The sequence below is a fragment of the Protopterus annectens genome, chromosome 5.part0, assembly GCF_019279795.1.
Source record: "Protopterus annectens isolate FY-2018-M chromosome 5.part0, PAN1.0, whole genome shotgun sequence".
Taxonomy (NCBI): domain Eukaryota; kingdom Metazoa; phylum Chordata; order Ceratodontiformes; family Protopteridae; genus Protopterus; species Protopterus annectens.
Genome location: NC_056735.1, coordinates 735,454,090 through 735,473,912, shown reverse-complemented (window position 1 = coordinate 735,473,912; position 19,823 = coordinate 735,454,090). Strand labels below are relative to the sequence as shown.

General features: G+C 40.8%; 1 protein-coding gene across 2 annotated transcripts in view; it reads right to left on the bottom strand.

The window, feature by feature from the left end:
* DYNC2H1 (dynein cytoplasmic 2 heavy chain 1) overlaps positions 1-19,823 on the bottom strand; it is a 6,555,988-nt gene that overhangs the window by 2,619,062 nt on the left and 3,917,103 nt on the right. For both annotated transcript variants that reach the window (XM_044072582.1, XM_044072581.1), the window contains one exon: positions 842-955. In XM_044072582.1, coding sequence (XP_043928517.1) covers positions 842-955 — 114 coding nt within the window. The remainder of the gene's footprint in view (positions 1-841; positions 956-19,823) is intronic.

Genomic DNA, 19,823 nt, shown 5'->3' with positions numbered 1-19,823 from the left:
TTCAAAGCAAAATAAATAAGCTAAAACTCCTCAAACAGTGGAAATATTCAAACCTACATACCCTTTTTGAATGACTGGTAGTAGAGGACAAAATTAAATTGGCTCAAGTGGGAAAACAGACATATACAGTAAATAATAATAATAAAGTGCAGAAACTACAAAAATAATCTGCAAATTCAGAAATGGTAAACAACGTAGAACGAACAATATGTTTTGTAACAGCTGTAACGCAGTTGATAAAAAGGCAATATAGTTTCAGTGAGACAGAGATGGAGCTGAAGTACTCGAAGCATGAGCAATTTCATGCCCTGGAGTTACATGGATGATGCCATGCATCAGTATTAATCAGAGCAATGCTGGCCCTGACAGATGTTAACAATCAGATCCTGTCACATCATAGTCTAAAGTCAAAAGTACACATTTCTAAAGAACCAGATTCTCAGAAATTCAGATTTCATTTCAGTTTAAAAATGTTTTGCCTAAACGGCTTGATTCATATACAACTTAATTCTTTCTAAATGAAAATAAATCTTCAAGTTTTCTCTCACAGTTCCACTGCTTAGTAAAGGTTAAAATTGTGAATTCTAATGTTCAGCAGCTCACAGTGATGTTCCTGATGCACCAAAATGTTTAGAATAGCAGCAGCAATTATAAAGAAATAAACACACAAGTTCAAACCTGAGCCCGGTAAGCCAAAATCGTGGACTACAAATGAAAATTAACTAGTGCTAAACATTGATGAATTCATTTATACATGTGAAAGGCATAGATTACTGTTAGTTATTTTTCTTTTGACTGCTGTGGGTTTTCTTTTTTATTAAGCATCTTACACTTTCAGTACCTGAACTTCTCTGAGTTCATCATCAATTTTCCGTTTTCTCTCTTCAATCTTTGAAACCTCGTCTGCTATCTTCTGTTTAACTTTTTCCATTTCAGTCTTTTGATCACTGGCATTCTGAAAGGAGCAAAAAAGTCAGTCAAATTATAATTATTATACTATTTTAAAATCAAGTGTTTTCTGTTAAAATTGAGAAACATCTAATAACAGCATGTAATTTCCAGCAAGGTAATGTAAGTCTGGCAAAGTTCCCAGATTTCAAAAAAACTTTTCTGAAAATATAAGGATTTATGGACAAATAAAGGGAAAACAAAACATGACAGCCTAGAAGATGTATGCCATATTGTGCCATTAGGAAGAGACTGAATTTCAAACAATCAAGAAAATACAGTCCCAGAAACTGTTATTCTATGCTATGCAAGAACGTACTGAGTGTATATTTTATTTTTTTATTTTATTTATTTTTACATTTGTTAAACAGGTGGTTACTTTGGTTTGTGGAGCCATTTCAGATATGACTCAGGCCATTGGCAATTACAAATAAAGAATGCAAACTAATCACATATAGCAGCATTACAGCTTATATTACAGGACTGATACAGCAAAACAGATAATGTAACATTAAATATAACAGCATTATAGTTTACACTGTAGAACTGACGGTGTAAAAAGAGGTAAGCAGGAGAAACACAGAGTACACACTGTTACATTTCATAACCATATGCAAGATAGCTATATGGGGGTACACAGTGAAAATGCAGATCTTCAAAAACATCTGAGCTACCATGTTACAAAGTTTTGTTGTAAAAGGGGAAAAAACATTGTTCCGGAGTTCAATAGGTCCTTTTTAAGTATTTTACTTTATAAAAAATTATTCAAATGGAGTTTGTAATGCAGTATTAATAGGTATTCTAGATAACCACTTTTATCCATATTTTAATGGACTGCCTCAGATACAACTTTAAGTACTTACATAGTGTGGATTGTACAGTTTAAGTTTGCTTTGATTGAGACAGGATGGGGAATGGATATGATAAATAATAAAGGTTTTACTGTCATCTCCTTCAGTCTGGCTCAAAATAATGCTCCATCATCTTCTCTTTGGAGGTTTCTAAGTTCTCTTGTTGGTGGATTTAAATTCTTAGCCAACAGGGTGTTAAGGGTGTATGTGGATGGGCTCTTTTACTTCAGAGTCCAAATTGAGGGTGTCTAGTCCATTGGAGGTAAGTAGGTAGGGACAAAAGTGGTTACAAATGGTTGTTTACTGACAAATCAGCATATGAGGTATCAGACTCCTGGGTTTTGCTAGGAGACCAAACAATAAATTCTCCACTATGGGGTTTAAGCAATGTGTAGAGTGCCGAGTGTGCTAACCATTGGTCATTTAATCAGGCAGTTGGTTGCAAGAGGTTGAGGTCCTGTCTCTTGGCCTGAACACCAGTGCAATTGGGACGAGGTTTGTTAGGATAAAGCGACAGTAGTTACAACTGGGACCATGCCAAGGGTTCAACCACTTTGTCTCTAGTTAATTAAGGGCTGCTCAGGTAGAAGGGGTGGTAATATGAATTACAGGGGTGTGAACACACTATATCATCTAACCTCGATGTTTTGCTTCTGGCCCCCAATCCAATACTGAATCTAGCTAAAGCCATGCATCTAAATCTCCCTCACTAACAAAGCACCCTTGTTATTTAGAGAGTATCTATATTTTGGAAAGACGCAACACATTTTAAGAGTTTTAAACATCTGAATAATTCTAGGATATGGACAAGACTAACCATTTCATACCCGATTTATAAACAGAGTGCAATATGTAGGGTTAATGAATAATGTCCGATATTAACAAAATAATACATTTTTGTGCAGTTAAATGTTCACACTGAACAGCAATAGTGGCTATAGTAAGTGTTTAGTAAAGTTCGGTCTAAAACACAGGAATTCATTCCGGAAAAAATTTCAATGAAGTTGTAATAAAATTAATACAAATCCCATCAGGTATCAACTAACCCTTCGGCCTCCTAGCAAAACTGAGACAGCCAACAGCTCATACGCCAATTAGCCCACAGACAACCAACTAGCATCACTTTTGTTTCAAGCCCCCCCCCCCCTGCAATGGACTATAGAACCTTAGCTCAAACAGGAGAGTACAACAACCCATTCACACACATCCTCAGCACCTTATCAGTCAGGAATTTAAATTCACTGACTGCAGATCTTAGAATCCTCCAAATCAGATATGACTGTGAATTATTCTGAGGTTGCATTAGGTGGATGACAATAAGGATATGATCTGATGTTGTCAATCTTCATCTGTTCTTGACCTGTGGGTTATGGTTCTGATCCTTGGAACTGATCTGTCCATTATATAGCTCGCGTAAGCCAAAAATCTCCCGAACTGCAAGTGTACACACAATGCCTCTCTCATCATTACCCCAGATCTCATTTGCCTCTCTTACATCACACGTCAGCCATCTCTCTTGTAGCCAAGTATAATTTTACTGTTATTATCCTTCTATTCAACTCCTAATTCTTTCTATCTTTTTCTCTTAGTCTATCTGTGGCGAGTGTGCTGTAATTTTCCTTTGCTATTGGTAAATAGTCCTCAACCATCATTGGTAGACTTTCCCTTTACTCTCTCTCTCTCTCTACAACTGGTAGTCTGTCTACCATTGCTGGTAGATTTTTCTCTTCTTTCCTTTGGGTGATTGAGTACCTATTTCAAACTTTCTTTTCTCTCTCTTTCTAACTTTCCTGTCTGTTGCCAAGGAATATGGCAGAAAAACCGAAAAGCTCCACTATGGGGTTTAAGCAATGTGTAGAGTGAGGCAGGAAAATGCCAAACTCAGACACCCATGAATCCTAGGTTTACTGTTTCGCTGTTCCCCAATTTGAGCGTGGACTGTTCCATTTGCCAGGGTTTCAGTAATGGAACTCTGGCAGAGAGGAAGAACAAATTGATTCTCAAAGGGCTTCTTAAAGCCCCTTTCGAAGAAAACTTGTCCAAGGCTGACCAGTCACCTCCGGTCAAAAGCATAAACATGCATCAGAGGGGTTCATCTTTGGATCCGAAAGCTAAGGCTCCTAGCCTCTCAGAGCAGTCAAAATCTATGACACAGAAAGCTTCACCAGTGACTTCTGCATCGGCTACTGCAACTATTTCAAGTTCCACTATCTCGACTCCAACCTTGACCATGACTGACCGTGTCAGTGCAGAGTGTCACTCCTTCTATTTATGCACCTATTTCCCCAGTACATTAGATGGTGCCAAAATTACTGGTATCTACGGAACCCAGGTATACCTATTCCCCTATCTGTGGACCCGTCGATGGCCAGCTCCCTAGTCCATTTCTGGACAGACCCGTGTCACCTTCTGGGTTATCCACCTGCTCCACCAGAAGTCTTTCTGAGGTCAATATTGTTAGGTTGGTGGATCAGATCTTGACAGCCCAGGGTCTCCTGTCCTCTTCTCAAGCCCCTCTCCCTTCTGGTGCAGAGGATTTTTCTACATTCACCCCTATTCGTTCTCCTCCTCTAACCTCGATGCAGGCCTTTGAGCTCTCGACTTAGATGTCCCAGATACTGATGGCTTCGGTGCCAACAACACTTCTGCCTTCAATGCAGAGTCTAGCTCTGGCTCCCTCAGTGTCTTTGGCACTGTCAGATCGCAGGGACCATGTCTTCACCCTTGAGCCTGGGAGATTCAAGCCAGTTCCGAGTATTTCTCTGGGGCTGACTGTGTCTCTTCTGGCTGCGTTAGCTGAGGACTTGTCCTCAGTTCCGGTCTGTCAGGTGTGGCTCTCGGGGTGGGGTGTGACTCCCGTTCCAAGTTTGTCAGTCTTGGTTCCGAGCTCCTGCTTTTCAGGCTATGGAAAGAGCCTTAGGCACTGAATCATCTCAGTTGGCTCCTGGACTGCTGGAGTCTTACCCTGGGACCGCAGGTTTTTTTTTTTACTTCAGCCCAACATCTACCCCTGGACAGTGCACCCCACGGTGGTAAGACTTGCCTTCTAAAGGCACTCCCCAATGTGAGTCCTCCTCAAATGTTCAAACTGAGGAGCCCCCTAGGAAGAGATTGTGTAAGAGGAATCACCTCATTTCTCCTGAAAAATCCATCACAGAGGACACAGGTTTCGATGATGGGGAGGGTTCCCCACGGTCATCCCATGAAAATGTCTCCTTTGGAGACATCCTGGAGATCCTGAAACAGAGGGGTGATTGGAAGTCCAAAGGCTCATCTTCGGAGGAATCTGCGTACTTGCAGGTCTTTGGTACATGCCCATCCACCTCCTGGGTGACCCCGCCCGCTGATGATTTAATTAAATTAATTGCTCAGCGGGCTTGGAAGACTTATGACCCTGTGGAACCAGTCCCCCGGACACCTGACAAAATCCTTACTGTTCCAGAAAACCAAATGCATTGGGCTAAGGGCTAGTAGATGCCAGGGTGGTGGCGGCTGCCATTAAAAATGAACTAGCCGAGGAAAGTTTTACTGTCCATCTCCGAACCGGAAGTCCAGGGTGATGGACAGATTTGGGAAGCGGGTCTATGGATCACTGACCTTTTCCACCAGGTCCTTGAACTTTTTGGCACACTTCACTAGACTTCAAAGGGACCTGGTCAATGAGTTGTCAGATACTCTGGTGGGAAATGTCATTGAGGGGGTCCAGGAAAACGTGTTCTCCCAGCTAGCTACACTGGAGTCTATCTCAAACTCGTCCATGAGGATCATTGCACATGCAGCCGAAGGGGCGACCAGGACAGCAGCTTCAGGCATTGCTATGCGAGTTTGCAGAACCATTCAAGTCTTCTTTCGTTAATGCTCACTTTGAAGGATCCTCTTTGTTTGGTCCCAAAGTGAAGGAAACTCTGTCCAGGTGTGAAAAGGATGGACAGACTTTGTCTGCTGTGGGTGTACATTTTTCCACTCCTCAACGACCTTATTCCAGGTATCAAAGGAGTGGTAAGACGCAGTTCAAGAAATCCCAAAAACCTTTCCAGGACACATGTGGCTCGGACTCCCCTTGGGGCAGAGGGGGCAGTTATAGTGGAAGATGCCATCCCAGAGGCAGGAGTGGTCCACAGAATCAGGGCTCCAGGGATTCGTTCTTGGTCAATCCTACCAGCTGTCCTGAAAGGAGGCTTGATTGCTTACCTCTGGAAGCAGTTTGGGGAAGGTTTTCTTTGCACCCAAAGTCCAGGCGACACATTACCACCGATGTCTAAGTTCTAAGGATCATTTCCAGAGGTTATCGAATTCCCTTCACCCTTTACCAAGAATCCCAGTAAGACTCCCTGACATTCCACTCAGTCGGAGAGTTCAAGCAGCAATAGAAATACAAAAGCTGCTGGAAAAAGAGTCATACAAGAAGTCCCACCAGACCAACTAGGATCCTAGTTTTACTCAAGATTCTTTTAGTGCCAAAGAAAACGGAGGACTGGAGACCAATTTTGGATCTCTGTATTCTAAACAAATTCATTCAACAAGTACAATTCTGGATGGTCATGGTTCAGTCAATTCTCCCCTTCTTAGAGAAAGACGACTGGATGTGCTCTATTGTCTTTTAAGACATGTATTACCACATAAAGGTGGACAAATGCTCAAGAAAGTTTTGCCGCTTCCACTTGGGAGCCAGTCATTTCCAATTCACAGTGCTGACCTCTGGCCTCACCACAGCCCCCAGGGTGTTCACCAAATGTATGACAGCAGACAGCACATTTGAGGCTGCACAGATTCCAAATGTTTTCTTATTTAGGCTAGCTCCTCACTGCTCCCACCAGGCATCTACTTCTTCAGACTACGGACTACATTCTGGAACTAGCCAGTCAGTTGGGCAACACAGTAAATACTCTGAAATCCCAACTGACCCCTTCTCAGGACATGGAGTTTATCAGAGCTCACCTCAATACTGTTTCTTGCATAGCATCACTTCCTCTGCACGAGTTGCAGAAAATTCAGCTGCAGGTCTTCCCTCTTCTTCACTCAAACAAAATTCCTGCTTATCTAATTCTGCAGGCATTGGGTTCTATGGCAGCAATGATCACACTGGTCCCATTGGCAAGATTTCATATGAGACTTCCCCAGTGGTTACTTGCGAATCAATGGAATATTCTAACTCATCCCTTGAATCATCCAATTTTCATTTCCAGTCGATGCAAGGATGACCTATCCTGGAGGATGCACTCGGAGGAGATTCTTCAAGGCTGCTACTTTGTTCCCCCTCAGCCCAAGGTCATAGTGTCCATGGATGCTTCCCAGATTAGGGGGGCATTACCTTGGGAAGACAGTCCAAGGCACTTGCTTTCCCTCAGAGGCCAATTTGAATATCAATGTTCTACAGCTAAGAGCAGTGCTTCTGTAGTTGCAACCGTTTCACTCTGTCTTACCATAAGGAATTATAGGTATACAGTTGGACAACATGTCGGTAGTCTGGTACATAAACAAACAGGGGGGAACCAAGTCTTACCCTTTGTGTCAAGAAGCCCTTTGAGTGTGGCAACAGGCTATAACGTCCAACCTCTTTATGATAGCAATGCACATCCCAGGGAGTTCAAATGTGATTGCCAAAAAAACTAAGCAGATGTACCCTCATGCCTCATGAGTGGTCTCTGAACTCCAGAGTTGTGAAGGAGATCTTTCTTCATTGTAGCCAGCCTTGTTGTGACCTGTTTGCTTCACCCCTGAACAACAAGTGCAGAAGCTAGTTTGCCATGATTCCCCCTCAGGGGAAGTCCCCCAGGGACGCTCTTCTCCTCGACTGGCCCCGGGTCTCCTTTATGCCTCCCCCTTTCCCTCTGATCCCTCTTTTTCTCAAGAAAGCAGCTTGATTGAGAAGCAGGATGATCCTCATTGCTCTTTACTCGCCTCAACAGATATGGTTTTCCCTTCCTCTGGCCTCATCTACTACACCGCCTATGGAGTCCTCTTGTCCCACTGCCAGGGACTACTGCATCCCAATCTTCCTACTTTCAAGCTGACTGACTGGTTTGTCCAATTGTGGTAGTCACCAGGCATAAGGATATTCCTTCCCCTGTACAACACATTTTGTTGGCATCCCACAAACCATCTACCAGAAATCTCTACCGGAGTAAATGGAAGAGCTTTTCTATTTGGGCTTTTGACAATGGTCTGGACCCCTTTTCAGTGCCAGTAGAGAAAATTCTGGAGATTCTAGATGCCCCCTTTATTATAGAAGCTTCTACTTCTGCTATAAAGGTTACCATGGCAGCAATCTCAAATTTCCATAATGGTATCGGGGACCAACCATTAATTTCTCACAGACTTTGTAAGGGTTTTCTTAAGGGCAAACTCTGCTTGAAGCCCCCTTATAAAGACCCTCTTCCACCATGGGACCTGACTCTTGTGTTACAGTCACTTACTTCACCTCTGTTTGAACCTGCAATGACTTGTGATTTAAAATTTCTTTCTTGGAAGACATTATTTCTCATAGCTGTAACTTTGATGAGGCAAATCTCCGAATTACAGGCTTTAAGTTCTAAAGCTCCTTATTTAGTTTTCTAGAAGGACACTCAGAACAAATCCTACTTTCCTTCCTAAAGTGACATCAGAGACCAATATCAACCAGTCCACAGACTTGCCTGTATTCTTCCCAAATTTTTCAAATAAAGGTGAATACTGCCTGCACCTGCTCGAAGTACACATGCAACTGTGCTTCTATCTTGATAGAACTAAACAATTTAGGCAATCAGATCAGTTACTTGTATCATTTGTGAGTGCAACTTTAGGCAAACCAGTATCCAAGGTAACTCTGTCCAAGTGGTGAAGCAAGTGAATCTCTTTCACTTACACGAAACTTAAGATGAAGCTCCCTATGCCAGTCAAGGCATATTCTACCATATATAAGGTGAGGTTAGCTATTTTTCATTCCAAAGCTTCCATGTCAGAAATTTGCTCAGCTGCAACGTGGGCTAGGCCACATATCTTTATTACTCATTACAAATTGGATATGGTCTCCACAGGAAGAGCCTCCTTTGGTTCTATGGTCCTCAGGAATATTCTTCCATAGGGCCACTCAGGATCTAAGGTAGTTGGGGAATCTGTCCCACATGTCAAGAATACATGAAGACTGACAACATAAGATAAAGAAGTTATGTCTTACCATAACATTTCTTCTATGCTGTCTATCTTCACCTATTCTTGTGTCCTTCCTGCCTGCCCCCTCCTTTAGACTTCTGGTGGAGCGACATCCTGTTTGGGTTTTTATAATTAGGGACACCTTGGACAAGGTTTTTGACTTATATTTTACAAAGTCATCTTCTGTCTAATTGCAAACTCGATCTGAGGTAATGTGGAGAAGGGCAATGTGGGTAGACTTGCAACTCAAGAGATTTTTGTCTGATGCGAGTTATATAACACCCAGATAGGTTCTGGGGATTGGAACTGTAACTGACAGGTCAAGAATAGATAAAGACTGACAACGCAGATGGAACTTTATGATAAGACATAACTTCTTTATCAATGAAAGCGCCTCCCTAACCCACCTTGATCAAAGGATCCTTAAACTTTATAATTTATGATGTCTCAGAGATGAACATTAGATCTGAGGAAGTCCATTTCCATGTTTATTACTGCATTATAAACTGGATTTAAATACTTTTTGAAAAGAATCTTGGGGACTCCACAAAATTTTTTTTTCCCTTCACGGCAAGAAATATCCTTTTAATTATTTGCAATATCAGCCTGAGTTGATGGTTGGATCTTAATATAACTTAAGATTGATACATATAGCCTTGACCTTTTAAGATATTAATTCACACGCATACTTACAAACACAGTCGCCTACTACTAGACTGTATTCTTCTGGTGAATGTCTTAGAAGGGGGTCCTGCTCCACTTTCCTAAATTCTTTCACACAAAAAATGAACATAAGCAGAGGGAAAAATATGCAGTTACTAAATATAAGTCAGAAAAGGCTCTGGGAAGAGCCACTACAATCAATCAAGAGACCAAGAACAGTGACAATTTGGCAGGGGGATGGAGGGAGGGAAAGTCATGGAGCATGGAAGATGACAACACAGGTTTAACATTACAGTACATACATAACTGTCATATCTGATGCTGTCTGGTTTTCCATCCTCAACTGTTGGGACAGAGCCCCAGCTACCAAAACCCCAGGAGGTCTAATGGAAGGATACTTCAGAGAATGGTAGAGCTAAACAAAGCCTAGGACCTAGACTGCAAAGCCAGTATGGAATGGGATATGATTATGGTTGCAGCACAAATATCATCAACAGGAACTCCGGAAAATAAAACTATTGAGGTTGCCACCATCTTTGCAGAACAAGCTTTAGGGTTGTAAGGCAATGACAATCCTTTTGCGTTGCAAATAAAGTTAATAAAAATCAGACAGCCACCTGGAAAGAGTGACTTTAGAAAGTCAATTCCTAACTTAATCGGAGAGAAAGAGATGGAGAGTCAGTCTGTTTTCCTAAAGGTTTTAATGCGAAGTAGGTAAAATCTTAACTGATGATAGACATCCAGCAAATGCAAGGTGTGCTCCCTTTTGTTGGAAAAATTAGGAACGAAAACTGGAAGGTTAACGGTCTGATTCAAAGTAAAATCCGAGGCCACCTGGGAAAAGAAGGTAGGGTTAGTTTGAAGAGATACTTCAATTTTTGTGGAATGTCAAATAAGGTAGTTTACAGGGAAGAGCTTGGAGCTATGAAATCCGACATGCTGAAGTGACCACTACCAGAAAAAGCATTTTTCAAGAAAAAAACTTCAATTCCACTGTATCGGCAGGTTCAAAAGGGGGTTTGGTGAAGGCTTGGATTAAAAGGTTAGTATTCTGAGGTGGAACAGCACCCTTAAAGAGTGGCAAGGAAAAGTAACTCCCAAAATGGCTTCTGACAGCTTCGACAAAGCAAAAGGAGTATGATCCTCTCCTATATAACAGTTAGAGATGGTAGCCATTTGAACCTTGATGGTAAAATAACACACTCCCTACTGAAACAAGCTAGCTAGAAAGTTTAAAATAGAAGGGAGTTGGGCTGAAAAGGAATTCATGCCCCAGGAGGAAGCCCAAACAGAATATCTCTTCCACTTACTTCTCTAAACCTTTCTTGTAGAAGGTTTCTGAGAGTCTGTCAATATATGAAGAACAGAGTAGGAAAGCTTGGACTTTCTGGCTATTACTGGAATTGGAGAAACCATGCGGTTAGTTTCAGGGCTGCAATGTCTGGGTAAGAATTGCTGGACGGATGCGAGATGAGGTCTGAAAGAGGTTCCAGCACTCTCTATCAAGCAAAGCTAGAAAGGTGAACCATACCTGACAAGGCCAAAAGGAGATAATGGGATCACTGCCTTCTTGCACCACATGGCTTTCTGAAGAAACTCTGGTATTAGGGAAGTGAGCAGATAACTGCATAGGAGACCCAAAGCGAAGTGTGGACTACAGCATCCTTTGCTGAATCTCCCTCCCAGGTAATCAGAGTGAAACAGCTACTGCATTTGGAGTTGGTTGTGGCCACAAAGAGATTGCAGCACAGCTGGTCCCAGTGGCTAAAGCTCTCAGTAGCCAATGGTTGACTGAGAGATCACTCGTGAGACAGTATAATGAGAACCTGCTGTGCTTGTCTACTAAATACTGCCTTTTCCCAGAATGTGCAGTGCAGCCAGAAAGTGCTGGGAAGACACTGCCAAACTCTCAGGGCTTCTCAACATAATGGATACAAATATGGTCCCTGTTTATGTACCAGATCACCGACAAGTCAATTTAAATAATACCACTGGGAAGGGAGTCCTCAAAAGTCTGCCACAGAAGTAGAACAGTCCTCATCTCCAGGACAATGATGTGAAGACTGGCTTCTGAGGAAGTTCATGTGCCTTGGACAGTCTTTCCCTCAAAATGCCCCCACCCCAGTAGGTAAGCATCCAAAGTCGCTGTGACCTGTGGGGGTGACAGAATAAAGGGGTGACCTAGAGAGACACTAGAAGTGAGTCCAACCACCACTGAACATGTTGCCTGCATACCTTTGTAAGACTGATGGGGAAATGCATGGGTTGGAACAACACAGACCACTGAACTGCAAAAGTCCACTGTAAACCTCTCAGGTATAATCTGGTATGAGGACAGAGTTACAGAGGATGCCCTGGACCCTAGGAACTGAAAAATGAATCTGGCTGGGGGTTTCTGATGGGAAAGAACTTTTAATGCCTGTTACCAAAAAGTAATGCTGCTTGACTCTGGGAGTATGGCTATTTGTAAAATCATATCCAGGAAAATCTTATAAATTCTATCATCTGAACATAAGTTATTTTGGACTTTTCCAGGTTGACCATAATTCCTAGTTGATTGCATAGCTGAACTAGTAGATTCCTGGTGGGAGTTAGTCATCTAAATACAGGAAAACCCAGAACCACTGCAGTCTGATATGGGCTGCGACCACTTCCATGCATTCCGTGAACACCTGGGAGCTGTGCTGAGATCAAAGGGCAGAGCCCTGAAATGAAAAGGACTGCCTCCCAGCTGAAAAAGGTTATTTTCTATATGAAAGTAGGCACCCTGAAGGTTCACTGTGCACATCCATTCATCTCTCCTCAGATGATGCAAGATGGACTGAACTGTGGCCATCCAGAATTTGATCTGTTTAACAAACTGGCTCAAGTTGCTGAGGTCCAAAATGGGCCAGAGTTCCCCATTTTTCTTTAAAAAACAAAAAGAATCCTGAATTGACCCCAGATCCTTGCTGGCCTGGTGGAACCTCCAGGATGACACTTGTCTAGGAGCTTTACGATTTCTTGGGCTGCTGCCTTTCTCTGCAGAGATGGAATGTCAGAAAGTCTTTTTGCATTTGAGGATAAGGAAAGATGAGAATGCTGTAACCTTTGGATATTATTCCCTGCACCCACATATCTTGGGTGATGGCTGCCCAGGCTATATGGTGCAGAAACAAGCTCCCTCCAGACTGCCTGCGGAGTGCCCCAGTACGTAAAAACACCTTCAGGAGCATTGGAAGAGTTTGTCAGTAAATGTGCCTCGAAATCCTAGGTTCTGGAGGTCTGCTCTGTAATAAGAGTGACATCCATTGTTGCTATTACTCCCTCTACCTCCTGGGGTCTACTGCCATGTGCATAAAACCCTGTGATTTATGGAACCAAAACTTCTTACCATTAGCCTAGTAACCTCTTATGAATCTATGTGTAAAAGCTACTGTTGGAGTCAAAGATACCCATGCAATCGGCTCAGACATACGAAATCCCTGGGGAGTACTTGGATCCAATGACACTGGGCCAGAAGGCCAGACTGGTGAAAGAGAAACCTAAAAGAGGGAGGGAAAGGACAGATCCTGGCCCTTAAACACAAGGAGGTGCAAGAAGGATCCTCAAGTGAATCTGCATCCTCAAAAATGTCATCATCTTTTCCACATCAGCCTTGGACAAGATCATTCAAGAAAACATGAATCTTAAGGAAAAAATGTGTTGATGGCTGCCTAGAGAACCAATAAAAGGACCTCTCTTGGAGTAGAGGCAATCGGAGCTGAGCACTGACAGCTCAAGTGAGAACCCTGTCTTGACAATATGAGGGATGGGGGCAAATCCTAATAGGTTCTGTTGAAGGAGTCAGATTCAAAGATTTTGAAAAATGTTGTGCATTACCAGAAGGTTCAGACATCTTAGGGATCTCTCTTCCAAGCTTCTTTCTCACTGAGCTTATCAGAAGATCTTTCTCCTGGATGATTCATTATCCTTTCCTCTGTCTTTATCCTTAGACTGATCTCCTTTTCGTTTATCCCTCACTTTCTTACTAGGTAGGGAGCTGGACTGAGGGGATATTAATTCCCACACTGCAGCTGGGAGAAGACCCTTCAGTAAAAGTTTGGACGTATGGTCCAAGACAGCCCTGGACAAAAAGGCCAAGCAAGAACACTCCTCATCCAGGTGGGAAGCCCCCAAGCAACAGACATACACAGTGTGGTTCCTAATGGGGAATCTTGTGACCACCAGCAGTATTTTTCTTAAAACCAGAGTCCTTATCAGACATGTCGGGTGAAAGGAGGAAAACCACACACCTAGCAGAAAAAAATTACACAACTCCAATTACAAACACAAGAAGTACATAACAGCAGTAAGCAAATAATTCTCCAATAATAATCAGATACCAAGAAAAGTACAGAGGGGAGTTTCTTTTTTGGGGGTGGGAGGTAAGGCAGGAATGGGAGCAATAAACAAAAATTCTACTAGTAAGAGAAATCGAGCTATGCTCAGAAGAAATGCAGCATACAGCTTACTATAAAGGACAAAGGCTAACATCAAAAACTCATAAAACAAGCACTTATTTGACAAAAAGATTGAAGAATTAAGCAATGAGCCAAGAACCATGTCTGAAACATTCAAGAAGAAAGCAAGATCTGGGGTACTGTGTTGACGGAGGGGGATTATATGTAGGGGAGGAGACTGAGCCATGGATCCAAATGTCTAAAAGCTACTAGTATCAGATTCATATAGATCAGATAACCCAAAAGATGAGGGAGGATGAAAGAAACAATATCAGATGCAAATGTTAGCTAAAACCAAGGGTGCTTTCAAGTATAAACACTTCATCAGATCAAACCAGTACCACATTCTTAGCAGATCTCCCCGAATGATACCAGCAAACAGACAGATGAAAGTGCCTGTTCTATTTAAATGCTGACTGTAGGTACACACACACACTACACATTTGTGTCCCTAGTTTGATGTTAAATAGATTGATGGGGTTTACAAGTGATCATTCTAAACAGTTTTTAGCTTGTTTTTACTTTGTCTATAGATATACATAAAACAGCTATTCAGAATAGGATTGAAACCTTCTGTTTTTCTTGGCACCTAAAAAATGGACAAGCAGTGCCAAGACTTTGTAGATGGTAATTTTATTAAGAAGCTTTACCTATATTGTCAAACGTTTTCCACATGATGAGACGTCCAGAAAGATGAGAGAGATGAGGACAGAGAAAGAGAAAATAATGCCCTCTATTATTTTCATTAACCATCTGTACTTTGAATTCTTTCCCCATGCTTGGACATGGACAGTAAACACCTGAAGGTCTGGCTAGACTCCTTATCACATCAGCTTCCTCATGTCTACAAGCTAAACCATAAAATTACATCTCGTCTCCAAGAATGCCATTCTATCTGCGATCTACTGACTAAACAAGACAGAATAGCTACTGGAAGGGCAGCATTACTGCCTGTGTTCAACTACTCCCTTCACATCACAGTCTATACCTCTGTTTCAGCTATTCACGAGCAAACAAAAAAGACAACAATCTGGCTTTTCGTTCCCCATAAAATCAGATGCCCTGCTGACAGCCTTAGCTAGTTTGCGCAGTTAATCAAAGACATCAACAACAATTGTCTCACTGACCTAAGAGCCATTGGTCTATAGCAAACAGAAGAAGCTTGAACTGAAGATGTGGCTGTAACAGTAAATACTCAAGAGGATTTTTATCAAGTCTCCTGATACAAGACACAAGAACAACCTGGTGAAGAAGCATGATCAAAATTAAATCTGGAGAGACATTGACAAACAGTTAAACTTCAGCTATCCTCTTCAGAAAACAAACGGAGAAAAAGGAGTGCCATTTAAACTGTTTTTTTTTTTTTTGGCTAAAATTTGGTTACTAGCTAGCAAGTACACTGCATTTATGCCAGCAAGGAAGAAATGTGCAAAACCTGAAAGACAATCAACCAGAAAAGGTGAAGAGAAAACACTGTTCGGGAAGGATTCTACAGTTGTTCAACAAAAAGCAGTTCAATCTTCAACTAATTTTGAAGAAATGGTTTCTAGTAATTTAGAGGAAAAAATAAATCAAATGTACTCAGAGGTGATTAAAATAAAATAAACACTAAAGGACTATATCTACCCAAACAACGAAAAGCTAGAAAACAAAATAAAAGAAGCTTTAACTAGCTGTTCAGATGAAGTGATAAAACTGTAAAAAGAGGCTGAAATGAAGAAAATGCTGCATGAGTAAGAGGCTTCTCAAAAAGAATTAGAAGACACAACAAGAAGAGGAACACCCAAGATTTTCTGTTGTACCAGAGAAACTGGATGGAATAGACTGTATTAATTCTGAACAAGCACAAATAAGCAACTGGACTGGTGGTCTCACAGCAGGATTTGTTAACTAAAATGGCACATCTAGTGTATGCTCCAAACCTAACAATGAAAAACCAGCTAAGACCTACATTAGTAAGGATCATTCAAGCAGAAAGAGCTGATCCTGACAAACTGTAGCAGAAGGATAAAGTATAAAAATTGCAAACAGCACATTGATAGTAGAAAATGAACATTCACTGTATGCCAGGTAAAAGAGAGAAAAATTTATTCCAGTAATTAGAGAATGTTGAGAGGGGGTTCCAGAGTTTACGTCACGAGACATTTCCTTGCAAGCTACAATGCCAAAACCATAAGCCCACATCACCACTTTGCCTTAGTGGTATGACTGAAAAGCAAACTCGCTGCTGCATTAAATACTGTCCAGCCACACGCCACAGCACGACCATCCCTAACTGTCTATGCATCTGTATTCTAACAAATCCAAGCTGACTATACATGCCAGAATACTGAAAATGTCCAGGTAAAATTCTTATTAATTGTAAACAGGTGCTTGGTTGGTTCCCTATTAGAAGACTGAAGATGAATTCTTTCGAATGCGTCTTGGTCAAACTGAAAAGACTGAAATGGCAAAATATCGAAGTGGCTTTTAAGCAAATTCTTTCCCTGGGAAAGATTCGCTTGGCGGTTTCATTACTTTGCTGTTTTCAGCACTGTAGTGCGGTCTCGGAGTTGGCATATTTAAGTGGGGGGTGTGGAGAGCGCAGCCCCCCCACTTAATGTAATGTTTAAAGTGTTTTCTTTCTTTTTTTTTTTTTGTTGGAACAGCGATTTTTTTCCCTTCGAAAAAAATCACTGTTCTGACAGTTCAACATTGTAAGCTTATATAGGGTTGATTAATCACTGTTCGCTTTTTTTAAGCATTCGGTAATATAATATAGACCCGCTTGGTCATGTCTCTAAAACACAGTGCGCTTTCTGACCACTGCAAACACTACAATTTTGTTTTATATTTTGTTGAAGCTGATTGGGATCTGTTTGCAAACCACATTCTGATGTTGGGATGTGCAGGTAAACAAGAAGATGACCAGCATCAGTGAAATTAGTTAATAAATGGGAGACTATAAAGCCATGAATCACATTTGTGAAACACGGCTTTGCAAAATAAAATAGTGGATGAAAAAGACTGGACTTCTGCTGACTTTGTTAAACTTGTGGGTGGACTGTAAATCATATACCTCACTTTATAACACATTTCATGATATAAAATGTATATTACATATGGTAAAGCAGTTCTATGTAGTGTACAGTCAGGGATATTTTAAATGAGGGGGGAGACTCTTCAGTGAATGTTCTGTGTGTTAAAAATATTAAAACAGGTACATTTTTAGTTGTAAGAAATATATGCTTACACTTTAAAAAAAGGAAAGGAAAAGCAACTGTAATGTTAATATGCTGTGATCCTAAGCTGCTGGAGTGGGGCTGGGGTGTAAAAGTGCAATGATTATATTTAGATAGTTTATCTTATTTTTACAGGGGTGAATGTCTATATTTATGCCTTTTATAAGTGCTTTTGTAAGCAAGTATGCTTCAAAAATAAGACAAAATGAAAGCCATGAAAGTGGTAAGTTTCTTAAATATGCAAAGATATTACTTTGTTTTTGCCCATTTGCAAATGTTCAGTGGGAATCAACTGCTGAAAGCAGCTGCACATTCTGTTCTGAGTGAACATTACAAAGATTAACTGCTATGTTTCTATGGGGACAAGCTGTCTACAGGTGCAAGCAATTTAATCTTGAGGGTTATGAGCACTCCTTGTTAAGGGAAATGCAAAATGTATAGGTACAATGGCAAGCAGTTCAGTGAAGAATAAAGTTTGAAGTTATGGAAAGTGAACAAGAGACAGCAGCCTCCCTAGCAGTCTTAATACATTAATGCATTTAACAGAACATTGCACAATTTATTTTTCTTTAAAGATAGTCTGTGCAGTTTTTCTTGGGTATAAAACTTAAAAGTCTTTTGAAAGCAAACAAGCTGTTTTTCACATCTGGGGCGGGGAAGAGAGTTAAGAAAAGATAACTGAAAGTGGGAACACATGCTGTAGTATGCACATTAACATGGATAACCTTAATTATATATTAATATTGCCAGTGGGTGCAGCTGTAGATTTGTGACAACTGTTCTCATCTAGAGGGCAAAACTTCACTTTTTGAAGATTTACATAGTTTTGTGTGTGTTTGATCGAAGTTAATATGTGATGGAGTATTCTGAAAATATATTTAGTTTTTTTATTTGAGGGTTTTCATTAAAACATAAAGTCCTGATAAGTGTGACATATGTTCAATGGAAATGAGAAAAAACAACTGTACAAAAAAACAGCTTGACAAACAGTGTTTGCTTGTAACACAAAAGCTGAAAATACAGTTTCAAGAAACTGTTATGTATAATATGTGGGAAGAATAGCTTTTTACCATAATGGTTATGCATATTATCTTGGATCATAAATGGGCCTTACAAGTATAAACAAAAATAAAAGATTATTGAATTATATTATGAAATGCAGAGTGAAAATAGCAATGCTGCATGAGACACATATGGAAAGAAATGAACATGTAAACTTGACAAGGATAGGATTTCAGGATGGATATTCAGCATAATATCAGGGACAAAGGAAAAATGGGACTAATTCTATCAGAGGATAAAAGACAATAATCGTAGATTTCTGGTAGGAGGATTATGCTGGATTGTATCTGTACTCCATCATAAAATGCTACTTTGGAGCTTAAGGACATTTGAGGGGAGGTGACTTCAAAGATAGCTGCACATTGAATAACAGCTTCACTCTAGCTCTTCCAATGGGAAAACAGAAACTTAGCAGGAAACCCAGTAAATTTATATTTCTGGGCAAATTTCAGTAACTGCCTGCTAATGCCAGGAAAAAAAGAGATACAGAGGACCTGAAGGAAATCAGCTACAAAAGGTAAGGAAAAAATGCTGACTGGGAAAAGTACTGCTGCTGTTCAGCAATAAGGAGTGCAAGCTCCACAGATGACTCCTAGTAACTTAGAGGAAAGTATAAGACAACTGCACACAGACCTGATTAAAATAAACAAAACACTGAGAGAGTAAATCAAATCAAACAACAAAAAGCTGGAAAAAATGGAAGAATCTTTAAACAGATATTCAGATGAGGTGATAAAACTGCAAAAGTCAGAGGTCGAAATGAAGAAAAGGCTGGCTGAATATGAGACTGCTAAAGAAGAGATGTTTCAAAAAATAACAGAATTAGAGGACAGAGCACATATGGAAAACCTAAGATTTTCTGCTTTACCAGAGAGGCTGGAAGGAACATACTGTATTAATTTTATGAAAACATAAATAAGCAACTGGACTGGTATTCCCACAACACACAGCAGGAGTTATTAATTGAAAGGGGACACAGTGCATAAGCTCCAAACCTGGCTATGAAAAAGCAACCTAGACCTTTAATACTAAAGATATAATCCTACCAGCAGAAAGGGTTGATTCTAACAAACCTGTGGCAGAAAGACAAATTACTGTAAGTAGGAGACAGCAGAATGTTTGGTGAGAATGATTATTAATTGTACACTAGGCAGAAAGTACAGTTTTGTACCTACCATAAATGTAGATGTTCGAGTGCTAATACAGCTGCAGTAATCACATATGGGTTCTCTGCCATCAGGCGGTCCCTCGGTCGGCCGAATTCCAAAGTCTTGGTCCGGCGTCGGTTGTTGTCGCCTTCTTCCCTGACGTCAGTGCGACAGGGGTATATAAATCACAGCCAACGCCATATTCTTCAGTCTTTCTTGCCCCAGATTTCAGGTGCCCCCACCCCCAAAAGGAAGGCAATAGATAAATTATATATATATATATATATATATATATATATGTGTGTGTAATATATACAA